The 20826-nt window shown below is 39.6% G+C and overlaps 1 protein-coding gene across 5 annotated transcripts in view; it reads right to left on the reverse strand.

Annotated features, from left to right (window-relative positions):
- The window catches only part of ZDHHC18 (zDHHC palmitoyltransferase 18), a 51606-nt gene extending 32259 nt beyond the window's left edge, over positions 1-19347 (reverse strand). For 3 of the 5 annotated variants that reach the window (XR_001314101.2, XM_014076512.2, XM_014076513.2), the window contains exons 1-8: positions 18688-19339; positions 13331-13491; positions 12384-12533; positions 8233-8370; positions 7139-7187; positions 6271-6373; positions 5197-5306; positions 2866-2965 (exon numbers count right to left, since the gene is read on the reverse strand). Coding sequence is in view for 4 of the 5 variants with exons in the window: in XM_014076512.2 (XP_013931987.1) it covers positions 2866-2965; positions 5197-5306; positions 6271-6373; positions 7139-7187; positions 8233-8370; positions 12384-12533; positions 13331-13491; positions 18688-18941 (1065 nt within the window). In the remaining variant the exon portion in view is untranslated. Of the gene's footprint in view, positions 1-2865; positions 2966-5196; positions 5307-6270; positions 6374-7138; positions 7188-8232; positions 8371-12383; positions 12534-13330; positions 13492-18687 lie in introns of all 5 variants that reach the window. The other 2 variants (XM_087727158.1, XM_087727159.1) reach the window with 2 other exon arrangements.
- Positions 19348-20826: the final 1479 nt, after the last annotated feature.

A 20826-nucleotide genomic window follows, 5' to 3' on the forward strand; every position in this document is an offset into this window, starting at 1 on the left:
ACATTCAAACACTAATTGTCTTAATTTAGCAAATAAGGAAAATGGAAACATAAAACTGAAAACAATTAGCTCTTAAAAAAACATTTTTATTACAAAAGATGCAATAATCGTAAAAGTGTTTCCCACACAAATGGAACACTGCCTACAATTTCTTTCCCCGCCAAGTTATACAGTAATGCCTTAGAGAGCAACACAAACTTTTCTTCAATAAGAACAACTCTTCTCTTTCCTAACAATAAAAACTCTTCTAGGATTATCTTTCCACCCTCCCTTTCTGATTAAATTTTTGAAAGAAATAAGTTATGAGCAGCCTTTTGAGATCAAAACCACGTTATTCTGAGCACCTACTGTAGCTCCAAGATCCATTTGGGTTCCATTAGCCAACTTCTCTCACATGTAAGTGGCTGCTCTGGGAACAAGAGCAGTTCAGCTGTTCAGAGACATGCAAGGTGATAGAAACCAGGACTGCAGAGACAGATATTTTCTCCACTGAGTCCAGGGATCTTACAGGGCAGAACCAATGATGTAGCAGACTCAACCTTTAGGTTTAAGCCTACTATTATTAAAATACCCCAGCCTTGGCACTTATCTAAATGGCGCAGAATAAATATACTCTCCCGTACATCAGCCAGCATATCCTTTCAAAAGCCTTTGTAACTGCCCCAGAATGAGAACTATGCTCTACAGAGGTCAGAAAGTGGAGTCCTCAGATCAGCAATACTTCTGGAGATTGTGAGAGTTATACAGAGGCTCCCCTAGGTGTGGCGTGCATCAGAATATAAATACAATTATATCACATATCACAGCAGCCAGATTTAGCTGTTGGAAGCTGCTGTGGAAACTTCTGCACCTCATCAGAACTTCTAAATAGCTTTTGCCTAATGCCTCAGCTGATTTTAAAATCAGACTCAAACTTCAGAAAGGGTGATATGTACTACCCATTCTTGCAACTTTAATTTGTTGGAAAAACTAACCAAAATATAAAACAGGAAAAGAAATGCCTTAGCAGTTATTGGCTTTATTCTTCTTCATGAAGTGCTCCAATTTAGGACAGACATGTTGAAGACACAGCATTATTCCTTCTAGTAATGTCAAATATTTTAGGAAGGGTGCAAAAATAAACTTACAGATGAGCAGATCAGTTGTCATGATTCAGCTTGCTTTTCAATTCAGTCTTCCTATCTACATCAGCCAGATGCCCAGAGCAGTGGTTTCCATTGCTGAATGTGATGGAGTTACTCAAAACACAGCCCACAACAGTGAATGGAATATATTGGCAGAAAGGTGGGCATGGTGGGAAACTCCTGACCACAGTGATTGCATTTTTTTTCTTTACACAAAGAGGGTGCTTCTCGGTTCTTCTGCAGAAGCAGGATGCATAAAACACTTATGTGCTTATTCTAGTTTTCTTGGAAATATAAAATCCTATTCAATTTCTCGTAAACCCCAGATTTCAAAGGTCAACAGGGAGAATATTATTGTTGCATAGCTGATTAACCCATCCAGGTAGTTTCTAGATGTTTTTGAACACAGTACAAGAAATGAAATCTAACACATTGGATGAGCAAGTTCTACAAGTTCCCCATTTCCTCCTACTGGCTGGTAAAAGCCAAGAAATAAGATATAACACTTAAAAAAAATCTTCTGGGCACAGGTTTACAGACAGTAAAAATGATCTTTTTAGAAGACAAAATAACATTGCTAGAATATAAACTATAAAATTTGTGCAAAAATTCCCAGCAGCTTTAATAAACACATTTCAAGTATCTAGTTTCCCTCTATAGGCAAGGGCTCCCTCTTGCCATGGGATGGAAACTGTGGAACTGTAAAAAAAATTCAGCACGAGGAAGCAGGATCCCTCCTTCTTTAAAGAAATGATCAGAGATCCAAGTGAATGGACTTCTTATAATAACTCTGTTTTGGAAAATGCTTTTGTATACATGAAGATTTTGCTGAAATGGCCTTTAGTCCACATGCCTTACTTATAAAACTCTCCAAACCCAATACAAAAGTGGCTCAGCTGTCCAGATGCACCAGGTAAATACAACTCATCTGGAATGACATAATTTAAGAATTTCCAACTGCTCTCTTTAATTTTCATTCCGACTATTCAATAAATAACCTCTAGAAGCTTAGTGTTCTGATCCTGATTCAGATGAAATAGACAAGGACAATCCTGAGTCAATTCCCAGACTGAGAAACAATGTTCTGCTTCTGTAGACTTTGTTTATGAAAGGGAACTTCTACCCTCTCCCCAAAACAGCCACTCAGGCTAACTTCAGGCAATACTTGCTGGTGAGGCAAGGTAGAGCTTGGTCTTCAAATGATTCATGTTACAGTTTAAGGAACATCAGTTATTCTTTGCAATATTCGGGCAAAATGGCAGGAACAACAGTGTAACATTAATATTGTCAGAACAAATAAAGTATGCGGAATACTTTAGGAGATGCTTCTGTTATAACAGCTCCATATGCAAAGTAACTATGCCTTTTTCTACCAATCTTTTCAACAAAACCTCCGATAAAAGATATTTCTCATGAAGCTGGAATCTCCCAACCAGCTGCATTCTCTGCTCTAAGTATTTTAACCCTCAACATTATGGCAGCTCCTACCTAGAGGCTTAACTGCAGCAATGAACAATGGCCGGTTAAGTATTTAAAACATTTTAAAAATATTTTTTTTAAAATGAAACCAATTAAAAATCAATGCAAGAGAAGGTGGCCTCTGGTTGGAATAGGAATTCTGGAGATTCTGCTCCATCAGGCTGTCTACCTGAGCCCAGATAATGGTAAAAGGTAGGAGAGGCACCAGCTGGAGGTAGGCATAAGTTATGTATGTCAGTGTTGCTAAAGTGTTGGCTCATACCATGCTGGCATCAGATTTTGTTCCAAAGGAAGGGATTTCAGCCTTAGGAGTAGAGGGAGTCCCAGCATCTGCCTGAACAAATCCTCTTCTATCTATTAAACTAGACAATTCAAACGTGGGAAGAAAAAGGGGAGAAAAGGTTAGATTACTGATTAATTAACCAATTTTGTTGTATGTAAGTACAATGACAATAAAGATTATACTTAATTATGTAAATAAGAAATAATGCTAAAACAATTAAGCAACATTTCTCTCGTTTATCCCATCAATTCATTATTAGGGATTGGATGAGAATTCCAACTAGGCTTTCAATCACAAACAAGAAATTTGATATAATTTACTAAGGAATTACATAGAAGTACAAAGGGAAGTGGTCCACATACGGAGAGATCTAGTTGTTGATCTGAACTTTTAAAAGTAAAATCTTGGAATTTACTTTTGGTAGTTGGAAAAACTATCAAATAAATTCAACTTATCAAATGCCCATGGCATTTTTCAGAAAAAAAGCTATAAACTGTGAGTTCGGTAGCTATATAAATGAATAGCCAACATTTGAAAAATAATAATAAAATACCTTCAATCCCTCATTTAAGAGACAAAAAAATGAATGTGGTTCAACTCTGCCCTACTTGATTTATACAATACAGAATTCTATTGAAATTACTTTAAAATTGCTAAATACTAAACACATTTTTCAAGGTCAGGATTCCATCATAATATTATAACTTATTCTCCATTACAATTCTAGAAATAAATGATGTATTAAGGTCAACCAGGAAAAAAAAAAGACAGAAATGTTAAGACTTCATTCAAACTATCCTTCCAAAATACAGAATGGGTAATTTGTACTGTACATATTCTCCATATAATTTTTATTATTATCATCTCAAAATAAGTTTTGAAATAATCCTTTATTTTGCCTAATTCTGCTCCTTGCCACTAAACAAGGATTTATGATGGGATTACCTAGAATGTTTAATGTTGCCTCTGATCTACAAGAAATTGTATGCTAAGTGAAAATTCCTCACTGCAATTGTCAAACATCATCATTTTTGCCTAAAAAGCTATAGCAGAAGAAGATGGAAATAGGATATTCCATCACCTCTATTTAAAGATTAGTTCCAAACAGCTGATCTTTCTGAATGTCTGTCTTCATTCCAGCAGCTCATTATAAGTACAGGTAGTCCTTGCCTTACAATCATTTGTTTAGGGATTGAAGTTATGACATTGAAAAAAAGTGATTTATGACCATTTTTCACTGTCATGATAGTTGCAGCATCCCCCTGGTCACATGATCAAAATTCGGCCGCTTAGCAACTGGCATGTGTTTATGAAGGTTGCTGTGTCCTGGGGTCAGGTAAACACATCTATTGTGACTTCTCACAAGCATGATCAATGGGGAAGCTGGATTCACCTAACAACTGTGCTGCTCTCTTAACAACTGCAGTGATTCACTTAACTGTCTTGTTTAGCAACAGGAATTTTGGGCTCAATTATGGTTGTAAGTAGAGGACTACCTGTGCTATTTTGTAAGTGTTGAAAATATTTTGTTTCAGAGGTAGATCATACTGGAATGTTCTGGATCACTTTGCCATTCTGGGAATTATAAATTTTGGGAAATGGGTCAAACAACCACAGGAACAGCCAGATCAAAGTGGTCTGGAGAAAAACAGAATAGTCTATCTCCCAAACATTTTTCACACCTGGTTTTATTGTAAGATCTGATGCTTCTGTTGTGTCTCTTCATCACTTTTCTTTCTTACATTCTAAACTGTAACTTCACAGGCAGAATTGGCTTGTTTTTATTAAGTCTATATAAGCCATTTGCCAGAATGAGGTTTTCCGATGAAGACTGACATCATTAAATTGTATGGTAACAAATTTCAATGATTAGGACAACCATTAAACTGGCAAAAGTAGTTGCCTCAAGAGGAGGCATAAAACCATTGCAAACTTAGAACTTTTGTTTCTGGCAGAAAACCACTTTCACACAGCAATATATATGTTTTAAAATTTAATATTTAGCCCTTCGTTAGCATTCTTCTTTTCCCCCTTTTCATTTCTTTCTGTTTTGGTTTTATGTCCATAATTTACATAAAGGTATACATTGCATTAATGCTTTAAACAAAGGGAACTATCATGGTATCAATCAAGACACCAAATTCCCCCACTTAACTCTCATTTTTACAATAAGTATATATTTCTCATTATGTGAATGATGGCTCATTCTCATGATCATAAAGTACTGACTGCTGTTCTCTTTTTTCCTACCTGCATGAATGGCTGCACAGAACAGGAACAAGAGGCAGCCGCAGGATCATGTTTCCTTACCTGGGGTAAAATGGCCCACAGAGCACTGCACAGCAGTTGGTTAGGACACTTTTATGGCTATAGGGGTTGGCAAATTCAGAACCTCTCTTATTTGACCATGCTCCCTTGAGCTACAATCCAAAAGAGATTAATTGGTTAGGAAACGTCCAGATTTTTTTTTTCTGTTTTGTCTTTACTTAGAAGAGCCACAGTTAACTATACGAGAGATAAAACTAGTCTCCATGATATATTTGCACATGCATGCGTAGGAATTAAGCAATGGTGGGATTCAAATTTTTTTTACTAGCAGTTCTGTGGGTGTGACCTGGTGGGCTTGGTGTGCATGGCTTGATGGCCATGGCAGGAGAATAATACTGTAAATTCTCCTTTCCCACCCCACTCCAGGGGAAGGATACTGAAAAATCTCCATTTCCTCCCGAGTCAGCTGGGACTCGGGAGGCAGAGAATAGATGGGGGCAGGGCCAGTCAGAGGTGGTATTTACCGGTTCTCTGAACTACTCAAAATTTCCGCTACTAGTTCAGCAGAACTGGTCAGAACCTGCTGAATACCACCTCTGGAATTCAGGTTACAGAACTGATGCCATAAGTGTCTGCTATAAGGTCACCTCCCACCAAAAAAAACAAAAAAAAAAACAAAAAAAAAACCCCATGCAAACTTATATTTATATCCTGGTATCAGATACAGGTACATAAATGACTGGGTTGTGGTATCACATGTCCCTTCCCATCACCGATATCTTGAAACATTTATTAATTTAAGTAAAGGCTAGCTGTTCCAAATCATTGGTTATGCCATCTAGACATTATGAGAGGCTATGAGTTGGCTGATCTAAAAATTAGAACATTTAATAAAATCTTTTCACTAGAAATAAAGGCCTTTTTTCCTTATTTTGGAATGAAGAAATGTCTATCTTTTCACCAACAACAAATGTTATAGTCACTCTGCTTTAGAACAAAACAAAGCAAAATATTTTAAGCATAATCTTGTGCCTTTCAAGAAACCGATTTAAAGCTGTCGTGATGGCTGTTTGGAATGTTAAACTTCTATTCATTGAAAATAATATCTTTACTCACATCCTCATTGGTTGTCAAATTGGAGGCAATTAAGTAAGTGTGAAACCCTGAGAGGCCAAAAATAGACCAGACTGAAAAAAAACAAATCACCAATTCCAACAGAGTAAATTAGGAATTAAGGAATAATACTTGTGACCGAGGAGCATTCATTTTGCTGAAGTTCTGCCAAAGTTTTACTCTACCAAATGCATCAGAGCCAGCAGCATAATTTTTTAGGGAAAGATGATATACAAATAAACCAAAGAAGTAATTAATGATACAATAAATTCATCAGGGGAAAATGTATTCCGTACTTCAGGACGAAGAGTCCCCAGCTGTTTTAATACTTTGCTATTTAATCCTATTTAAAAGATTTTCAAAACGGATTTACAGACAAAGCTAAACCATGAGCAATAAAGCAAATGATAGCCACAGAGTGAAACAGTGCAACAACAGCACAGCTACACAGTCAAGTCAAAACACAGATTGAAAAAACCTTGGGGAAATCAAAAAGTCCCCATCTGGCTTTGAGATATTAAATTTGAGACAGGCCTGCCTCAGCTAATCATCACCAAAGGATGACCTCTAACAGAGGGCACTGGAGTTTTATTTTTACGGTTTTTGAGTCACCAAGTTGCATGGACCAAATGATTTTAGAATAGATCGAAACACCTGCCAAAAGGGAAGGGGAACAAAAGGTCTGGGAGAAAGTCTTCTTCATTGCCTAGGTCAGCCAACTTCCATTTTACATTCTCTACATGTGTTAGGACTGTCACTGCCACGAACTACTCAGATTCCCATTTATGATCAATTCTTGTTGAATACATTCAAAAAACACTATCAAGCGTTTTTAAGTGGGAGATGGAAAAAACAGATATTGAAAGGATATCTTGCTGGTGTTGTTTTCAAAACAGTGAGGAAATCGTTTCCCTGGGAGCCTGCAAAGCAAACAGACATTGAGATAAAGGAAGGAATTTTTTTAAAAAAATTAAAAAAATCTTGCCTTTATTATTGTTATAAATAACTCAAGGCGGTGAACCATATCTGATACTCCTTCCTTTTCCTATTTTCCTTTTCTAACCACAAAAACATACAGAAGATTAAACTGATGCTGATCCCCAGGATCTCAGATAGAAAAGAGGTTTTGAGCCGTAAAAGTAACTCCCTCTTGAAATGTGATTTTGTGAACTAAAGATGTTGTAATCCAACATGCTTAGTATTGGGAAAGGGTCAATATATAGGGTTGGTGTGTGTGTGTGTGTGTGTGTGTGCGCGCACACACGCGCGCACGTAGGTAAATATAAATATAAACACATCTTTGTTTGGCTACTTTATGGCCCACATTCAGTTTACAATTTATTTATTGTAGCTATTATTACTTTCCACATATTTCATAAATGCCCTCATTAAAAATACTATGACAGTTTTTCAGGAGATTCTTGGGTTTGTATCTGAGGGTAAAAGGTAAAGGTTCCCCTCCCACATATGTGTTAATTGTTCTCGACTCTAGGGGGCGGTGCTGATCTCTGATTCAAAGCCGAAGAGCCAGCGCTTTCTTAAGACGTCTCCAGGGTCATGTGGCCAGCATGATTAAATGCCAAAGGCGCACGAAACGCTGTTACCTTCCCACCAAAGGTGGTTCCTATTTTTCTATTTGCATTTTTACATGCTTTCGAACTGCTAGGTTGGCAGAAGCTGGGACAAGTAATGAAAGCTCATTCCATTATGTGGTACTAGGTATTCAAACCGCCAAATTGTTGAGCTTTCTGATCGACAAGCTCAGTGTCTTAGTCACTGAGACACCACGTCCCAATTTGAGGGTTAATCTGAGGGTTAGGATGGGCCAATGTAGATTTGGAATGAGAGTTCACACACATCTATTCTAAATAATTCTTTCTTCAGTTGTGACTTAAGACACAGTGAACTTCCTCACACTTTCCTAGAGCGCTGTAAAATTCAACTTTGACAACAGGCCATACTTACGCAAAGCAAGGTGGGTGATGACACAAGCAAAGATGAAGGCTGTTAGGAAGGAGAGGGAGAGGATGAAGGCATAGAAGAATCGATAGTTCCGCTTCCCCACACAGTTGCCCACCCAGGGACAATGATGATCAAATCGTTCTGAGGGGAAAAGGAACAAAAACACAGTATTAAAGGGAATGACATTTCACATACTCAAGGATATATACTTGTACATAATTTGTCAACCTGGGAACAGATTGTTCCAAGAATCAGAACTCTTTGGCTGTTTTATTTCCATCTTTATTCACTCCAGAACATGGCACAGCAAGCTCAGTTTGTTAATCTCTGAAAGCAACTTTCCTGGATCAGTCATAGTCATAGATCAGAGATGTGCCAAGGATGGTTTGGCTCACTTTTATTTGGTCCAGTTTTATTTAGAAAATTACATTCAGAACGGCTACAATCACTTCTGCTCCAGAAAATTTATTTTAAACACTATACAACTGTCAATGCAACAGTGTGGTCCAAAAAAGGTATACTGTGATCTGGAAGGAAATGAAAAATTTTGGAATTCCCAAAGTGATATTTTCCCAGAATGACACTCTTTGTACGCATCCCTCATGTATCTTACAAGTGATGCAGAAAACAATTTTAGAGGATGAGTGTAATCTATGGTTAATGCTGGATTCCAAAAGACCCCATTCAAGTCTATAGTCAGTCAGTCATGAAACTCACTGGGGGGCTTTGGGTCAGTTAATATCTCTTGCTGTCTTACTTAGTTCATAAAGTTGTTATTAAAATAAAATTGGAGGGGGACTATTGTATATGTTTTTTTTAATTCCTAGAAAAAATGGAATGTAAACACTGCAAACAAACAACACATTAGGACGAGGCTCTCTTTTGCTAATGTGTATGTAAAGAGAGTTCTAAAATATTAAATGAGTCCATTTGGTGTGATTAAGACATCATGCTAGAAACTGGGAAACTGTAAGTTTTAGGCCCACCTTAGGCACAAAATCAGCTATGTGACTTTGGGCCAAAATGTAGGCAATGGTAAACCTTGCCAAAAAACCTGGACCCACCGGAAGTCTTTTACAGCTTTTAAATTTTCTTTTCTCTGAAAGCGATCAACGCTAGCTTTCTCTGCTGAAATATCAACAGCTTGTATTCAAGAATACTGAATTGAGATTTGACTACTAGCTTTAGGGAATTAGTTACCATTGTATTAGAATGAGAGAGATATAACTGAATGAAAAGGGAATGAAAAGTTCATTCATAGAAGTCCTTCAACCAGAGTTAACGTGTTTGTTCAGAAATCAGGATGCCAGATTTACTTGTAATGCACATAATACCAGCTTCTCCCCAGTACTGAACTGCCAGAAATAGACTGTAGAGGACACTGGGGACAGACAAGATAATAGGCGGGAGGATCAGTTCTAATATGCGTTTCTCCAGAAACCCAACTCGCAGATACGTTCATCAGATTTATTGAAGTAGCAAACAAGTAGGAAACTAATTATTTGCAGCTTACAAAGCTATACATTGGCAAACCTTTGGGGCTTAGGAGTAAAAAAGAAGGACTAAGCATTTTAGTAAATGCAGTGAAACATTTTTTTTCACTAAGTAGTGAAATGACAGTGTCAAAATGAGTTGGCAACTAAAGGTAAATAAACTAGGAACAGAAAAGCATTGTGGTTCTTTGGGCCACAGTGAAATTTCTCCCAGAGAATCACTCTGGAAAAAATGCAGAACAATTTCTAACACATCCAAATCAATTCAATGCTGGGATATAGCAAAGAAAGCTCATTTATGAATATCAAGAAAAGAATATATATTTATACCTCTGTTATTATTCTACTTTTAAAAATAGATTATCTTAGCTCCCTGATAGCTCCCCTTTCCCTTGATACTCCTGTCTGCATATTTGGAAAAATCATAATGCTATGATAAAACCATTAGAACTTTCAATCTGTTTGACAACTGCTAGCATTTTGATGGAAATATTAATTGATTTGTTACATTAATTCATTTATTTATTTATTGCCTTACAATATAATTAATGTTTTAAAAAACCATAGAAAACAATTAAAATTAGAAAAATGGAACAGAAAAATTAAAAAGCAAGATGATAGGTTGCCTGGAGCTGATCTTCTCTACTTGATCAGCCACCCTCAATGCTACAGGTCCCTATCAGGGGCCCAGGCCAAGTAACAGAGACAAATTTCTAGTGTCTTCCAGAAGGCTAGGAGTGTGGGGGTAGACCACACCCCCAGTGGGAGAGTATTCCAGAGGGTGGGAGCCACAGCAGAAAGGGCTTATCGCCTGGACCTGCCAGCTGAAATTCTTTGGTTAAAGAGATCTAAAATAGGTCCTTTCTTCTGGAATGAGTGGGATGGGCTAGTCCCATCAGGGTGAGACAGTTCCTCTGATATCATGGACCCATATGAAGGATGAAAGCATATGAAGGATCAAAGCAATTAACTTGCATTTGCATTGCAAATGTAGCTGAGGCATTTGGGAAAAAATCCTAATATGCAGAGCCAGTATGAACTCATAGATAATTATTCAAAGTCCATTTCCTTCCCACAATTTCACCTTTTAACAGGTAAATTATTAGGAACTTGATCTCAAATCAGTCAACATTTGGGTATTAACAACTCTGTTAAAATGTGTATTCCTCAATATATAGCATTATTATAGCCAGGCAAATTAAGTTTCAAACATTAGCGATTAGCTATCTTACTTATTCAAGAAATGCCAATGCCATCCAAACTCTAATTTTACCCGCTCTATTTACAGCTTATCGTGTGCTCCCTTGGATTCTATCTCTTCCTTTTCACAATCTGCTTAAGGTACATTGGAGAAAGACATTATATATGTGAACACTTCACCATTTCTCATCGCAAAACCCTTTTGTTGGCTTTGTCAGATATGCCTGTCCTCTCTTGCTATGCAATCTAACACAGGTATAGTCACATAGCTCTTGACTCAATAACTGTGTTCGCTCCTTTGTTTGAAACCATGACTATACATGAAATCAGCTGATAAAGCAGATTTGTATTCAGATTGGATTCGTTAAAGAAAACTCATCGCCTTCAAAAAGAGGGGGAAATGTCAATTCAAGAATGCAATGACCTACTTCAAAAGTAGACTGCCTCACCCATACCTTCCCCTTGCCCTAAAGAGTGATACATCCTGGCAAGGTTTAGTTTTTTGGGGTGTGACCATGCTTTGGTTCATGTCTTGATATGCCTGTAACTATTCTTCCCAACTAACGTGCTACAGGAATATTTCATTATTACAAATGCCTCAAAAATGAAAGAAATGAAGAGCCAAGAAGTGGAAATGGCTTGCTACTTCTTTGCTCTTTAGATTTTCAGTAATTCTCGTCATTCTTAATATCTGCCTGTCACTTATCCTTGCTTGCAACCAGTGTATTTAAAAAGTCAGTTATTAATGCCATACATTCATCCATTCACCTTTTCTTCCCAGTGGATGCTCTTTAATCAATATAACATATTCATATTGTGACCATATAGAAAGGCCAGCTATATCTTACACCAGGTACTTTAACTGTTATAGCACTTCAATAGAGAGATATATGGTAGGCTTTCCAACCTGAAGTAGCTACTCTTTTCAGAGGGATGTTTATTGGGGTGACAATTTGTTTGACAAGAGACAAGTAGAAAGAATGATGATTGGGAAAGAAAAAAAAGAATTAACAAGGTCTGAAATCTTGCTGATTTTGAAGCAAAATCATATCCAATGTCCTTTATTCTTCGTGGCTCAGACTTTTCTAAATATTGTCTTGCAGCTCCAAGAAGGCAAGATTCAAACTTTACACACAAGGATCCAGGCATATTTTTGAACAGCAGGCATCACAAAAAAACTTGATCATTCTCTTTTTGAATCATTTTATGTGAGTTTAGGAAGCGTCTATATGAATGGAAATCTTTCTACCTTAGGAAATACTCCTAAACACAAGCAGAATGAGAAATCTCTCCCTATTATATTCAGAATTATCCTCTGAGGAACAATCAAATTTAAACAAAGAACATACAGCACAAAATGTGAACTCAAATGTTTCTGCATTCAACAAAAGCAGAAAAATAACTTTAATGGAAATGATAATCCTGATTGTTCACAGGATAAAAGTCTCACTCTGATCTTACCAACACAGTTGTCACAGACACTGCAATGGGAAGTCCTGGGTGGACGGAACATTTTACACGTGTAGCAATATTTCAATTTCACCATATACTTGTTTATTACAACTTCCATGGTTCGGGCAGGTGGCCGATAAGTGGAAGTGCCGAGGTTGTCTGTGAAATCAAAAATATTCACCTCTTAGACTCATCCAAAATTTGACTAATACCAGACTAAAGCAAGGACTGATTGCATATTGATAACCTTCTACCAAGTCTCCACCTAAACTAAGATACAAACAACCCATCCACATCATTCATTGCTGTCTTTCTGAAATGATAGCATGTTATCTGAACTGTAGCAGGCCACAAATGAAAAATAGAATTCACTCCTGAAGCAATTCTTTCAGTGACTAATATATAAAAATGTTAATCTTCATATCTAAGCACTGTTATGATTTTTGAGATGCACTGTAGTGGGATGTTTCAAACAATCCACATTCAGTATCATTCACTTAAATTTGGTGTAAATTAATTTTAAAAGGCCCAGGAAAAAGGACAATCCAAACAGACCTTTCTTCATTGTTTCTGTCAATATCTCTGCAACTACTACTTTAAAACTATGAAAAAGTTGACTGATCATATGTCATTTTGTGAATATGATAGCTCTAGGTTCTACATACTATGGTGATATAAGCCTGCTGTAAAGTTCAAGCAAAAGAAAGAACCAGGATATACAAAAGTTTCAGAAGTAAAATGTGTAACTATTAGATTATGGATTCCTATCAACTAGTTAAAGGCTAATTATTGGAATTAGTCAAAGACTAAAGGATAAAGTGGCCCTGACCTGACTCTACATGTATACTTTCGATAGATAATTTCAAGAATGAAAATGCCAAAATGACAATTCTGTATAAATACCATTAATAGGATCCCTTATATATTTTTCCATAAAGAAATGTAATAAGCCTCACCAATCCATTTCTCCAGATCTGCAGCTTCACTGGGGGTGGCTCTGGGCAAAATACCGGGATCTCTGAAGCTGGTTTGTAGCAAACAGCTGATGACAAAAAAGAACAGGATGCCAGCAATGATAGGAATAGCTATGGTCAAGTTATGAGCCAGGAATGGACAGCTGAAAAGAAAAGAAAACATTATTGCATTATTGAATACTGAATTTCCATTCATCACACAAATTTTCCACTCATTGCTTGGCTTCTTTTCCTAGCCAAGCTGCCTCCTTCAACTAACAAATATTATATCATAACCTGCCTAGCTGTCTAAAGCTCTTAGGAAAAAGATACAAGATACCTATCTCACAGACAGGAATTATAGCATATTCCTGGAATGAAACAGATAAAACTATATCTGACTGTATTAATAAGATATCTTTCTTTGAATTGGCTATGTAAAAACAATTTTGTGCATAAATCTGAGAAACGCTACTACTGCTAGCCCACCCACTGAGTCAAGGAATTCAGGCAATACAAGCTTACAATAGCCTAGTTTCAACTGAAATGTAGAGCCCAATTTAACAAGTATGGGTCTCACGCCTAGTGTTCTGTGGGGCAGTGCCTCTAAAACTTTCCCAAGTATGTCAAATGACAACTGCCAATTTTCCCTACCCAAGATCATTGACTCCACACCTGAAACCTTCTTGCAATGCAAGATGCCTTCACTATACAAAATTCTAAAACTGTAAAATGTAGTTTTAAAGCAGCAAATATCTGTCTCCAAATGTTTTCCCTAGAGGGAAAGAAAAATATTTGTTTGAAGTGAAACATTAGGTATTTTGGTGACATGCTCTAGGGAGGCCAAACAATACTAGAAGATGTCAGCTTTAAATTTTAGACTATAAACATTTATTTATGCATTTATTTATTTTAAGATTTTCTTATGTGATTGTAATGTTCCTTATCTGTTGTATATTCTCAAAGTTACAGACAGAATTGTGGTTCTACCAATTACTTAATTTTAGGATATGACCAAATAAGAAATGTCAATGTTAAAATGTTATTTCTAGCTAAATATTGCTTTGAAAGGCTAGTCTTGTAACTAACTAAAATAAACTGCAATTAAAAAATATTGTCTGAAACTTTCTTAATCCTCCAGATTATAAAATTAATCACAGCTCCCCCAATTGTATGCTGCCATTCTTTCATTATGAACTTTGCAATGTATTTCTTCAAACCAAGAAAGATTTGTTTCAACCAGTTAGTCAAATCAGCTTGGATGCTGTTTTTTAAATTAATTATAAATTATTTAAACCCTTTGAAGTAAAAGAAAACCTAGCATCAATGGTTGTATTTATTATTTATTGTCCATTAAATACTTGCACGATAAAAATTCTAAGTTCTGTTTCTGCAAGATTAACCTGAACCTATGACTAAAATTCTGGATTTTGAGATTTTTGAGATTTTTGAGATTTTATTAATATTTGTAGGCCGCCCTTTTCCCTGAGGGGACTCAGGGCGACTCACATAAAATCGGGGAGGGGGAATACAGACGTTAAGATAGAGACATATAATAAAATAGTAAACAACATACATTCATCATTCGGGAGGGGTAACTATCCTTGTCCCCAGGCCTGACGGGCGAGCCAGTTCTTAAGGGCTATGCGGAAGGCCTGGACGGTGGAGACCGTCCAAAAAACCAAAGGTCTCTAAAATATATCACAAGTTTTGGAAAAATTAATGCTATATCTTTAGGCAATAATTTGCTGTAACTTAATGATCCTCTTGATTAACCATGTCCACTTCCAACTGTTTCACATAAACAACTATATAATAGGATGCCTTATTTTCTCAGAACAGAGTAATCACTTCCCTATTAAATTATCCTTCATTGGAAGAATATTCCTTTCAGGTTTGTTTATTTGAACCATTTGTATAGCTGTCCATTTCATAAGCAAACTTCTGGGCAACTCGCAACAACCATATAATTACAAAAAACAAACTAAAAAGCCAGCACCTCAATCATCCTCAAGAGATGCCCCAGCAACCATCCACAGACCCATGACTCTACTGAATGAAGAGCCAGTGTTTTATGGCTTACAGGAAAACTAAAAGGGTGGAGGCCTGTTGGATTACTGGGGAGGGAGCAGTTTTCTGTAAGATAGGGGCATGGTTCTTAGGTACCAATAGAGTCCAATATTTCATGGAAGAAACCTGGAACTGCCTCTTATCTGATCTAATGGGAAGGGCAGTTACAGTCCAGCAAATAACTTGGTCCCATGCCACTTAAGGCTTTAAAGATAATAATCAGCACCTTGAATTGCACTTGGAAGGAGAGTGGAAGACAGTGCAACTTGCACAACAGAAGACTAATGCAAGCAAATGTAGGGGCTCAGTTGTGGCTTCTGGGTGGTTTTCAAAGGTAGTGCCATATAGAGCACATTGAAGTAAAAACAGAAATTGCAAAGATGCGTATCTGGTAGCAAAATATCATGAGTAAAGGCCTCTTGGTCCAGGAAAGTGTACAACTGGCATACAAAAGAAGGGTGTGTAAATGTCCCTCTAGGCAGGACTTCCACCTGTTCTTTGAGCAGAAGCCATAAGTCCATTGTGTACCAGTAAACTCCAGGGGAATGTAAGTCCATTGACAGTCAAAGATGACATATAACAAGACCCTGGGGGACCAAAAACCAAAGTCACTCTGTCTTGTCAGAATCCAGTTGAAGTAGTTGAAGTTAGTTCCCGCCCATTTAACCATCACAGCATCCAAGCACTTGATCAGCACTATGATGTCAACTGCCCAGTGGTGGAAATGTATAACTAGGTATTATCAGTGTACTGATGATGCAGCATCTCTTGCCAGCGAATGATCTCACCCATCGGTTTCATGTAAATATTAATGAGAAGAGAAGAGAGGCTTGAGCCCTGAGGGTTCCTATATTGCAATGGCATTGGGCTTTACCTCTCCCCCACCTCTGCAAAACACCAAATGAAACCAGTCCACAGACAATGGTTTATTAAATGTGTAAGCTAAGACCAAGCAATCCATACAGGTAGTACTTGACTTACAACAGTTCATTTAGTGACCTTTCAAAGTTTCAATGGTACTGAAAAAAGTGACCGGTGACCATTTTTCACACTTATGATTGTAGCAGCATCCCCATGGTCAGGTGATTTACATTTGGATCCTTGACAACAGGTTGCAGTGTCTGGGATGATGTGATCACCTTTTGCAAACTTCTGACAAGCAAAGACAATGGGAAGCCAGATTCACTTAACAACCGTAATACTAACAACTTCAGTGATTCACTTAACAAACGTGGGAAGAAAAGTTGTAAAATGAGGCAAAACTCCCTTAACAAATGTCTCATTTAACAACATAAATTTTGCTCTCAATTGTGGGTCGTAGGTTGAGGACTACCTGTAGAGCTTTACATGTTGCAATGTATGTGATTCCAGCTACACAGCAGCAGGTGCCAAGTACTATACTGAAATTTCCTTCGTCTTGAAATTATTGGTTATAATAATTGAAAAAAGTGTGTATGTGAAAAGCTAAAACAAAGAAACAAAACTAACTCCACTGCAATTCAATTCTAACGTAATAGATTTACCACCACGAACTATATTCTAATTTGAAGCAATTTTGTGGATCCAGTCCACAAAAGTGTATACCACTAATCCTTCCATTCCCTACCATCCAGTCAGAGCTGAAGAAGCTTCTCCGATGAGAAGCGAAAACGTCTTCAAAGAAAAACCAGAAAGTCCTGTTGCCTCCTGAAAAAAGCACCTTTGGGACAACCATGACCTGGATGATTGAGAATCTCCATAGACATAGCATGCCTTCCATTGAGGACCTGTACATGCATGAGTCAAAAAGAGGGCCGTGAAAATATTTACAGACTCCTAGCATCCTGGACATAAATTGTTTCAACTCCTATCCTCAAAATGATGCTATAGAGCAGTGGTCCCCAACCTTTTTATCGCCGCGGACCAGTCAGCCTTTGATAATTTTACCGTGGCCCGCTGAGCGCGCGCAGGGGTGGGGGAGCGTTGTTCGCGGTTTCGGTGGAATACGTCGATGACCAGCGCTAGTAGTGTAGCCTTGCACAGGCGCAGTTCAGTATGGCTAGCGTAGATAGCGTAGCACAAACTGCGCCTACGCAAGGCTACGCTACTAGCGCTGTCTATGCTAGCCCTACGTAGCTGCGCAGGCGCTCTTAGGTTTTTTTCAGGAATCGGCCAGCGCTGAAGCGCTGAAAAGGAATAAGAAGGGCAGCGCTGGACACAGGGGGGCGGTGGGCCGCTGGTGACGTCAGAGTGCCACCAGCGGTCCAGTAACACCCCTTGTGCCAGTTAGCCCTAATTTGCATACAGAAAGAAACTATGGCCCTCGGCCGCTGCAGCGATCATGGCCCCCGGCCGCTGCGCGGCCCGGGGCCAGGTACTCCACGGCCCGGCACCGGTCCGCGGACCGGGGGTTGGGGATCACTGCTATAGAGCACTGCACACCTAGATACAAGAATAGTTTTTTCCCCAAACGCCATCACTCTGCTAAACAAATACCTCACCACTGTCAAACTCCTCACTAAGGCTGCATTACTCTTACTATTAGTCTTCTCATCGTTCCTATTACTCATCTCCTCCCACTTATGACTGCATGACTGTAACTTTGTTGCTTGTATCCTTATCATTTATATTGATATTGTTTCCTGGTTGCTTATTTGTACCCTATGACTATCATTAAGTGTTGTACCTTATGATTCGTGATGAATGTATCTTGTCTTTTTATGTACACTGAGAGCATTTGCACCAAAGACAAATTCTTTGTGCGTTCAATCACACTTGGCCAGTAAAGAATTCAATTCTATTCCTATTGCTTATCCCTATTCTATTTTATTCTATTCTATTCTGTTCCTATTCTATTCTACTAAGTTAGCACCTACTCATTTACTTAAAAGCCCTGTTGACATCACAGGGTCCTGAGTCAAACATTCGCAGCCAAATCTGGCCACACTCTTGTATGAGCTTACCTAGGAGGAAGTCCCAGAGAGAGAATTCAAGGAAGCTTACCCTGCTTTTGCCAGGAAACCTTTCCTTGCAGTTACACATTTCAGAATGTGGGGTGCTGCTGCTGTCCATCCCCCTTGGTCGGCCTAGTGGCTTCCAGATGGATGGGGGACCACAACAGTTAGCATCCCCGACCGGGGGGGGGGCTTTTCGGGGCGTTGCAGCCCCCACCTATTTGGAGACCACCTTATTGGGGAAGGGAGAAAAAGCAGGAGGGAGGATATACGGAGGCACCGTCTATAAAAGCGACGCCAAAGATGATTCAGGCCCCACAACGCCCCGCCCGAGGGGAAGCTTGCCCCCCGACTCACTCGAAGGCGAAGAAGAGGCCGCTGGTGACCACAATGAGGCCGACCGTGAGGAGAAAGACGCTGCTGTGCCGCGCCAGCATGAGGCGCCCGCCACAATAGAACCGGTTGCGCCCGGGGAAAACCTCCCACTTGCGACGGGGCCGCGGAGCCAGAGTCGTGGGGGCGGTGCTGGCGGCCACGGAGGTCGGGGGTCCAGAAGCGGCGGGGGCAGCCGGGGTGCCCGGCGGGATCTGCCGGTACTCGCAGTCTTTCATGGCGGTGATGGCGATGACAGCGGTGGCTGGCCTCCCCGCGTCCTCCGGACCCCCGCGGGCGGCGCTGCCAGAGCGCCGGGATGGCAGAGACCGGGCCTCTTTGCCTTTCTCTCTCGAGAGGAAGGGAGCTCGGGAGAACCAGCAGCCAGCAGTACACGCGCTCCCCACCCACCTCCCGGCGCAGCGCCCCCTCAAGCCGGCCGGGAGCCCGCACTGCAGGGCCGCGACCCTCACCGGGCCGCTCCCGCCAATTTCCTCTTAAGAGGGGGGGGGAGGATGCGCGCCACAGAGAACGCGCGCGCGCGCGCGCCGGCCAGACGTGCTGATAGGCAGCCTCCTGCTACTGCTTCTTCTTCTTCTTCCCTGCCGCGTTAAGTTACTGCCTCGCCGACGCCGCCGAGATACAATCGGAACTCGTTTGCCGGGAGGACCAAACGGAGGACCCTCGGGCTTCCGGGTTTTCTAGCTCTGGTGTAGGAAAAGGGAAGGGAATGGGCGACAATATGCAGAAATATGATGCCTTTTATGAAGATGGGAGATTTTCCCCGTCCCCCCCCCCCTTTCAGTATTTTGAAGTTGTTTCCAGAATATAGAAAGAGGAGGCACCACATCTAATTATTTCCTCTCATTATTTCACGGCTTGTTTCATAGACCACAGGTCTCCAGCCTTGGCCACTTTGCGACTGGTGGACTTCAACTCCCAGAATTCCTCAGCCAGCATGTGCTGGCTGAGGGATTCTGGGAGTTGAAGTCCACCGGTTTCAAAGTTCCCAGGTTGGGGAGCCCTATCATAGACCACGGTATGCTGTACAGGTAGCTTTCATTTTACAACCATTTCTTTAGTGACTATTCATCTGTTGCAATGAAAAAAGTGACTTTTGACCATTTTTCACACTTGCAACTGTTGCAGCATTCCCCCAGTCACATGATCAAACTTCAGGTACTTGGCAACTGGATTATGACAGGTGCATTGCCCTGAGGTCATGTGATCATCTTTTGCAGCCTTGACAAGTAGGAGGGCAGGAATTGAATTTAAGTGTACTCTTCCAATTCTATAGCATTTTTGTCTTTGACAAAAGCTGGAACGAGATATGCTGTTCTTGTGTATTTTATATGATGTTGCTGATATATAAAAGCAGCAACTGCAGTGATCATCCATAGACAAAGTCAAACTGTGGTTTCTTTTCATGTGTACTGAAATACTTAATTTACCCCATCTTTCTGTTGAAGAATATTCAAGGCTGTTTTGGTTAAACATTAAAGCAACAGAAGTAATAAAGAAATGATAATCACTAAACATAATAAACAGTCTTTCACAATTTGACTCTCTCCCATTTGTTGTTGTTAGTTGAGAAGTCGTGTCCAACCCACCGTGACCCCATGGGCAACGTTCCTCCAGGCCTTCCTGTCCTCTACCATCCTCTGGAGTCCATTTAAGCTCACGCCAACTGCTCCGATGACTCCATCCAGCCACCTCAGTCTCTGTCGTCCCCCTCTTCTTTTGCCTTTCATCGTTCCCAGCATTAGGCTCTTCTCCTGGGAGTCCTTCCTTCTCATTAGGTGACCAAAGCATTTGAGTCTCATCTTCAGGATCTGGCTTTCTAAAGAGCAGTCAGAGTTGATCTCCTCTAGGACTGACCAGTTTGATCACCTTGCAGTACAATACTCCCATAGAGATCATAAAACATTTAGCCTAGTGGATCAAATACTTGCTGGAAAGAAGAAATTGTCACTTCACCAAAAAAAATCGCTGAAAGGAATGAAGTCAGCCACTTTGGATATGGAGTTCCTTAGCAAAGGTATGCTATTCCCTATATTCCTATTAACCATACTTCAGATATTGGCAGGATAGAAAAGTGAACTTCTGTACTTAATCTTAGTGAGC

Source organism: Thamnophis sirtalis, unplaced genomic scaffold (genome assembly GCF_051295495.1).
Source record: "Thamnophis sirtalis isolate CommonGarterSnake01/CBP01778 unplaced genomic scaffold, rThaSir2_p1.2 scaffold_13, whole genome shotgun sequence".
NCBI lineage: Eukaryota > Metazoa > Chordata > Lepidosauria > Squamata > Natricidae > Thamnophis > Thamnophis sirtalis.